Source organism: Parus major, chromosome 2, assembly GCF_001522545.3.
Source record: "Parus major isolate Abel chromosome 2, Parus_major1.1, whole genome shotgun sequence".
NCBI classification, from domain to species: domain Eukaryota; kingdom Metazoa; phylum Chordata; class Aves; order Passeriformes; family Paridae; genus Parus; species Parus major.
Window position 1 is genome coordinate 44,844,089 of NC_031769.1, and position 8,034 is coordinate 44,852,122.

The following is an 8,034-nucleotide window of genomic DNA, read 5'->3' on the forward strand; positions in this document are numbered from 1 at the left end:
TCTTTGTATCAAATCATGTTTTGACCAGTAACGTTTGTCAGCCAAGCTTATAATGGGGTTTTTTCTGTGTTAGCATCCCCTTTGAAAGGTAGATTGTGTTAGCAAGGCAAGGAAATCAAATACTAACAAGAACAAAATTCAGATGAACTACAAAGTAGTTAGCTGTATAGATGCTTTCAAAAATGCTTATTGCATACAGCTATTGAATGTTTAACAGTGATTGACTAAATATAGAAAAGTTATCAAATGGAGTCTTTGTTAAATACCTTCTTGTGTACTTAAGCTTGCTGAAAATAGAGATCTGAGTGCTGTTTTGTTTCCTATTTTGTGTGTATTATGAGCTAGTGTAATTCTTACTGTATTTCTAATAGTTAGACAAAATGACAGAGGAACTGGAGAACAGGAAGAACGAATATGAACTGAAAATGAAGCAAATAGATTGCTTTGTGGACTCATCTTCAGTAACATTTCCTCAGGTATGTCAGAAACATTTTCATTTTGTAGTTATTGATGATTTGTCTGCCAGGAATTTATTAATTCATGTCTCCAATGAATATTAAAATATAACTAAAACCAGTCCTTTACTAATAGTTTGTGTGGTTTGGTTTTTTGTTTTTTTTTACTTTGACCAGTGTCCAAAAACTCCTCCTAATTTTGATGTGAATTTGGCCAAGCTTTTGGAAACTCATGAGCAAGAGATAGCTGATCGAAGGGCCTCTGCAATAAATCTGGAGCACCTTGTGCATGAGCTGAATGAAGAACGAAGGGCAAAAAATTACGAAATTCTAAGGCTTAAGGTACTATGAGTTAATCTCTGCTGGCAATTTGTAAGGTCAAAATGAGACAGACTGCAGAGTTCAGTTTTTTTTAATGAACTCTGCTTAGCAGTATGTCCATTAAAGCAAGAAGGCAGATTTTCATTTTTTCCTCTTTACCTAGGCTGGGAACAGGTGGTAGCAACTTGCTTGAGATGTCTATAAATCTCATTTTCCTAATGATTGTGCTGGTTTGTGTTCATGAATGTCAAATGGTAACATCATCTTTGCTGCTGAAACAATTCTCAGTAACGTTTCTAATGCAACTATAGATGGAAGGGTGATGCAGATATTTGCCAGAGACCTTTGCTTGTTTTCTGATAAATAATTTTTTTGCCTTCTGTTTTACTCAAAAACATGTTCAACTGGAAATGAAAACAGGATTTGTAATTTGGTCTTCAAATAAAATGTTTTGAATTTCACTTGCTTAGGAACAATTAAATGAGTTGGAGAACTTGCGTCAGGAAATGCAGATACTGGTGGAGAACAATAGGAGTTTACAGAGCCTTGTAGAAGCTCACAGACCAAGCAAGAACAGGTAAAGTAAAATAAAACACGAAAAATCTCTCTTAATTTGAAATAATTAAGATAAAGTTTACAGGTTTTATTTGAAATACAGTCCTATGTTGTTTGCCTATTTAGAGATTGACTCAAACTTTTCTATGAAAATTATTTACTGGCTTGTAAACTTTATGGGCCTTAAATTACAAGTTCTTAAATGCAACAAAGTTTTATGAAGGAAATGGAAACAGAATGTGAAATCATTATATGCATAGTAATTCCTGGGTATTCTATGTCACTTGTGTAGTTTCGGATCTAGTGGATAAGGAGTGTCCAAATGAATGCAACACAAGTTTCAATATAGACACAAATGAAATTTTGAAGCCTCGAATATACAGTTAGCCTTTGGTCCCTTCAAACCACAACTCCTATCAACTAAAAGGAGCATGGCATTCTTGGCACATATCCAAATTATATGCCAAAGTCCCAAGTCAGGAATCCAGCAAGTGAAGAACATAAAAGTAATGCTTTCTTGTGGAAAAAAATTGGTCTGGAAAACCTACATAAACTGTGAAAAACAAAACCACAGAATCCATTGTTCTGTGGCAGTGTAACCATTGTTGTTTGCCTGTGATTTCCATTTCAACTCACAACACAGTTTCAAATGTCTGTTGAAAACTAAGCAGAAAGCTTTAGAAACAGCATCATTGTTCAGTAACCTACCTGATCTGTTCACAAGCTTTTAAGTTACTGAAAATAGTGGCTTTATTGTAATTTGATGCAATCATAAAACTCTTAATCAATTAAGTTTTTCCCGTATGGCACTCTACAAGGATGAAGTTGGCTTGTGAGTTATTTTAATTGTATGTGTTTTCTTATTTCTATCCTATGTCATGTTGATTAAAAACTACTAAAATAAAAATTAGTGAAGACTTTTGAATACAAGAAGCTTTTACCACCTTAACTTGGCAAGACCACTGAGCAGTGATCTTGTAGGAAGTCTTTCTGCAGTTTCCATACACGTGAACACTGTCAACTAATAAAATGTGTACCTCCATCTTAAAACTGCTCTGGTGATTTAACCCCAGCCAGCAACCAAGCCCCATGCAGCCACTCACTCCCCCACCACTGGGATCCAGGGAGAAAATCAGGAAAGCAAAACCCAGAAAACTTGTGGGTTGAGATAAAGGCAGTTTAATAGGGAAAGCAAAAGTCATGCACACAGAAGCAAAGCAAAACAAAGGATGGATTCTCCACTTCCCATGGGCCAGCAGCTGTTCAGCCATCTCCAGGACCCCATCACACACAACAATGACTTGGGAAGACAAATGCCATCACTCCAAACATTCCTTTTTCCTCCCACTTTATTATACACTGAGCATGATGCCATGGTCTGGAATGTCCCTTTGGTCAGTTTGGGTCACCTGTCCTGGCTGTGTCTCCTCCCAACCCCCCATGCACCCCCAACTTCCCAGGCAGTGTGGAAAGCAGAAAAGGCCTGGGCTCTGTGTAAGCCCTGCTCAGCAACAGCAGAAATGTCTCTACATTATCAACCCTGTGTTCAGCACAGATCCAACACACAGCCTCGTAATGGCTGCTGTGAAGATGATTAATTCTACCCCAGCCAAAACCAGCACAGCTGTCTAACAAATGGTTGCATATTTATTACATTTGTAATTGTTTCCATTAAAACATTAATTTCTCTATACTCTGATGAAAGGAAATGTGTTTAGAAGTTTAAACCCTTCCAGAGTAGTTGTTTCGTAATGTTCAGTATTTTGATATAAATACATACAAAAACAACTACACACATTTACTGGTTTAATCTGGATAACATGTTTTTACAACTGGTTTCCTCTGTTTGTGAGAAACTTTTTTTCTCATTCTTGAACTTCCTAGTGATCAGAAACATCCTGATGTTCAGTACCTTAAAGAGAAAGAGGAAGAGATTGCTGAAGAGCGACTTGCCAAGGTATATTATCCTTCTCATGTCAGTTGCTGTTGACCTGCTGTGAAGTATTAATGTGATTTTTTTTTTTGTTTGATTTGGTTTTGTTTTCATAGCAGCAAAACAAACACCAATTTCTAGTGAATTCTAACAGGCACAGCCTGACACTTAGCTCTTAGGATTTCTATCTTGGCCTAGCACCAGTGAACTGGGTGTCAGATTGCACAATTAGCAAAAACAGATTCAGATTGCTAAATCTGACTCATCCCCAGAGTAGGAAAGTGAAGATTTTGTCACTTGCTAGTGTCAGGGCTGTGTCAAAGGGAAGGTAATGTTACAGCAGAGGTTTCCATGGATGTCCCAGACAGAAGAGACCCTGTTAGAGCTCTGCTGTGTTTGAGTGGGCAAGAGACCTGCTGTGGGTCAGCTGTGCTGGCATGAAATGGGAAATAAGTGCCTACAGTAAAGAGATGAATTCAAAGTGAGTATTAGAGATGCGAACTACTAGGTAGAACAATGATCTGGAATGAGCTATGTAGCATCAATTAAGTGACAGATATTTTTAAATATATATATGTTTATATTAAACATTAAGACTGCATCTAATGTTTTTGAACTTTTACAGAATAAAGCAGTGGAAGAAATGCTGAAAATCAAAGCAGAGTAAGTCTAATTATTGTTCCTTGAACTGAGAACTAGTGTTAAACTAATTAATGACAGAAAAAAATATATATTTAATAAATAGAAGTCCAAGATCTGAAATGACACAAAGGACATAATTTGTAAGTGTTTACACTTCTGCAAGATACCTTGAGTTCTTACCCTTTCTCATCAGTAGGTGGTAGTATCACCTATTACTACATAGCATTATACCAGGACAATACTTTAATGGGTAGAACCAAAGAAACTCAAACTGGAAGGGATGTTTTTAATTGTTTATAATTATTTACATGCAGTGAATTGTAATCACATTCCTTTTCAAATTAAATTGAAATTCTGTTCATTTCTTTATTAATATTGCAAAAATTTCATAATTTTAAACATAATGTAGTTATTTGGTTTATATGCTATTTGTTTAAATTTCTGTGGTCCAGCTTGAAAAATGAAAAGTTTTTATTTTTTAGAGGATTTCTAAATTGTGTTTGCACTATTGGGCAAGTAGTCCTCAAAATTCAAGTGTGTTTTGTACCTTGGATGGCTAATAGTGAAGACAGAAAATACTGAATCAGTAGATAAAAATTAGCTTGAAAATTGTCCTTCTGTTCTTTTCCTAATTTGTATTGTTTCAGCATTTATTGTGGCTGCATCTCCTAAAATGTGAGTTGTTCACATTTGATGGAATGCTTTCTGTGTAAGTAACTTCTTTTAAGGAAGAAGATTGTGTGCATAAGAACTGTCATTTCAAAAGTAATTTGCATTAAATTTTCCAGAAACCATTGTCTGGAAATTAGGGATTATTTTACTATTTGATGCACTGGTTTTATATTCCTGTCTGGTCTCCGAAATGCACTTTATAGCAGTGCTACAGTGCATCATACAAGCAAATAACGGACAAAGAGGGAAAATATTCTTATCAAGAAAATATCTTGACAAATGCAGCAAATGAATTCTGTTCACAGAGCAGGTCTTAGACACCATGCTTCAGTAAAACAAAAGTGATGACAAAAATTTAACGTGTGCAGTATTTGAATTGATCTGCAAACTTACTCAAGTTTATAGAAACAGTAGACAGGCTGCTAAGTTTGATGGCATAGTTTAATATCCTGTGACCTCATCTGCTGAAAAGGTCTTAATTCTATCCAAAGTGGTACTCATTCTGTTACCAGGCCAACCAAACAGGCTCAGACTATTTGAACTGCTCAGACATGTTTCTGAGCAAAACAAGGCTGTTGGGGTGAAAAGCCACAAATAAGCATTTTAGAGGAAACCTAAAGTGCAGCTGAGTTTAGCTGGAAAATTTGCATTCCTTAGGTGAATTAATTCAAAATGTTCTTGTAGGTGAAGCTTCTCTTTTCTCTCTGTTCTCGAGGTGAAGGTTGAATGGAGTTGTATATCCTGGATTGCAACAGAACAGTTCCCAAAGATAAAAGCAGATCCAAAACACTGCCTAGTTGATAGTTGATATTCAGTTGATAGCAGATAGAAATACAAAACTGTGAAGCAGAATGAAATTTTTCTTGTCTTTAGCACTAAATTCTAAGGGTGATACAATATCTCAAAATAATGCTTTTAAAGGAAATGCCTTCATGTCCAAGACTGAAGACCAAGACTTAGTAATTCAGTTGTATGACATTTATGTTGGTTTTTAATCTTTTATGATTCTTTTATATTGGCAGATTAGAAGAGACCAAAAATATCCTCAGAATCCAAAAGAATACCTGTCATGAAATTACTCTGGAGATGGAACGAACAAGGACTTTGGAGCTCAAAGCATTTAATGAGAAAGAAGAAATTAGATCAAAACTGGAGGAAGCATATGAAGAAAGAGAGAGGATAGAAAAGGTTACATATACGTAAATTTTTTGTCATCTTCACAGCAGAATCTAATTTAGCAGAGGTACAGCTGTTTTGTTTTGCAGTTTAGTTGTATTTGTGATGTTCTCTGCACTAGTGAAAGTCTGGATACAGCAATCACTTAGTAGTACAAATTAAATGGTGCTCCTTTTTTGCCCTTTAGAGAGATCTAACACAGGGTCTAAGGAGACATAAGACAAGTATGTATTTCCGGAATGAACCAGCTCTTGCATCATATGTTACAACAAACAAATGTTAGCATGTTAATAGCTCTAAGACGCTATTACTTCTGAAAAGAGAAGGAGAGGCTACTGCTAAGAGGTACACAATGTATTTATTATTACAGGAAGTAGAATTGCTGAGAAAGCAAGTTGATTCGCTTGCTGAGGAGAATGGGAAATTACTTGGTCATCAAAACCTAAACCAGAAGATTCAGTATCTTGTGAAACTGAAGAAAGATAATGCTAAACTTACAGAGGTAAGTTGCAGAGTATATCACAGATGAAGTCGTGGCCTGACATAGGAAAGGGGTAAGCTTGGAGAATGACAATTAAAATTCCTGCTCTTCTGCTGGAGAGAAACGGAGATACCTTTGCTTTTATGCAGCTGAATATGTCATGGCTGGTGTGTCTTCTCACGGGCCCCAGAAAAGGATCTCCATTTTATTTCCTCAAGTATATAGTGTATAAAATACTTGAACAACTCTAGATATTGCTTGTGTAAAAATTAAAAAAAAAAAAAAGTGAGGATAACTGCCTTAATATTCCCATGTTTTTTCTCTGTTTTACAGGAGACTGAAAAACTACGAGTTGAAAACGCTTTTTTGAAAGAATCAAAAAAATGTGACATTTGTAGACATTATGATCAGCTGTAATGACCCAACTAAAATTGCAGAGCCATGTTTTTAAAGTGTACAGAATAAGCAAAAGTCACCTGTCAAATTTGACTTTTACTGTGGTTCTGGAATAATCAAATTTAGTTTGTACCTTTTTTGCTGGTAATAACTCTAAGTGAAGATTGTTATTCCAGCTCTGTGGGCAGCTTCCAATGACATTTTAACACAATTTTGTACTTTTTCAATTTAAAAATCTGATTTTGTATCGGTGCTGGTTAGATACTTCCTTGAAACTTCTGTACCTTGCCAAGGAAAAGCTTTCTCACTGGGAACACACCTGGATTTTTGTCTCCTTTTGTGCTTTTTTTCAGGTTCCTACCTCTTCTGAAATGCCTCATTTTCCATCAGAGGCAAAATTCAAAAAGCACAATTTCTTTGTTTTTATTTCTTTAGTTAAACATAGGATGATTTTCCTGGGTTGCTTAAAAATAATTTTCATATTGAACTTTGTTCAATAAAGCGTAAATGTGAATTTAGTAATGGGATTGTAAATAGCACTATAAATAATACATTTTTGCTTTCTGTTCTTTATTTGAAAATAAAATGCTTTTCAATCCTTTTTGCTGTTAGTATAGACTTAGAGCTCTGTATTAGCACTGTAGGAAATTCTAAGTATTTTGCAACCATTTTCTTATCAAAGAAGTGAAAAATGTTAGGAAATGTGAAAACATGCAGAACATTTTAGGGGAGTACAGCATAAGCTCATTTAATCGCACTTAAAGAGGTCTTGCAAATAACTCAAATGTTTAGTAGTGGAACACAAAAATGTTGATTACTATAGCAATATCAAACTAGGCTTTGATAGGGCACTAATCCTATCGTTCTGTTTTCTGGCTAATTCATGCAATACTAGTTTTGACCACACACGCTGGGGCAAAAGGGAATAAAGAAGAAAGATGTGTCTGGTAAAGGGCAGGATTATAAGTAATGACTCTACATTTCTTGGCTGAGGGGAAAAAGAATTTGCACCACCTTATCTATGAATTCCTAAGTTGCGGATTTGTTCCCACTTGAGATGTTAAGTATAGAAATAAAAAGTTGGCCTCAAAGGGAAAAGGTGTTGGGGTATGAGTCGAGGTCAGAACTAGGACGGATGAGGTGCACACAGTCCAAGAGGGATTTAGCAAGGGTGCTTTTATTTGTGACTGCCATGTTTTAGGTTTACAAGTGGTCCTTGCCTATCTATTTCTGGACTATTTTCATGTCAGCAGAGGCTTCTGCCCTTTTTCTGTGTTGTACGCGGCCACAGCAGGAGCGCCGTTATTCTCCTGCTCCATGTGCTTTCCTGTTTGTTTCAATAAAGCCTTTGTAGATAAGCGAACACGGCCGCCGTGCCCTTCCCTCGCTTCCCTCCCGCTCCC

The 8,034-nt window shown here is 36.1% G+C and overlaps 1 protein-coding gene across 2 annotated transcripts in view; it reads left to right on the forward strand.

Moving 5' to 3' along the window:
- Positions 1 to 7,994, forward strand: part of KIF15 (kinesin family member 15) — a 34,865-nt gene extending 26,871 nt beyond the window's left edge. Inside the window, exons 28-35 of one of the 2 annotated variants that reach the window (XM_015619831.1) lie at positions 372 to 476; positions 633 to 797; positions 1,247 to 1,353; positions 3,216 to 3,288; positions 3,890 to 3,927; positions 5,601 to 5,766; positions 6,125 to 6,256; positions 6,569 to 7,994. In XM_015619831.1, the coding sequence (XP_015475317.1) occupies positions 372 to 476; positions 633 to 797; positions 1,247 to 1,353; positions 3,216 to 3,288; positions 3,890 to 3,927; positions 5,601 to 5,766; positions 6,125 to 6,256; positions 6,569 to 6,652 (870 nt within the window). In that variant the 3' untranslated portion in view covers positions 6,653 to 7,994. Of the gene's footprint in view, positions 1 to 371; positions 477 to 632; positions 798 to 1,246; positions 1,354 to 3,215; positions 3,289 to 3,889; positions 3,928 to 5,600; positions 5,822 to 6,124; positions 6,257 to 6,568 lie in introns of those variants that run through there. The other variant, XM_015619832.1, reaches the window with a different exon arrangement.
- The last annotated feature ends 40 nt before the right edge of the window (positions 7,995 to 8,034 follow it).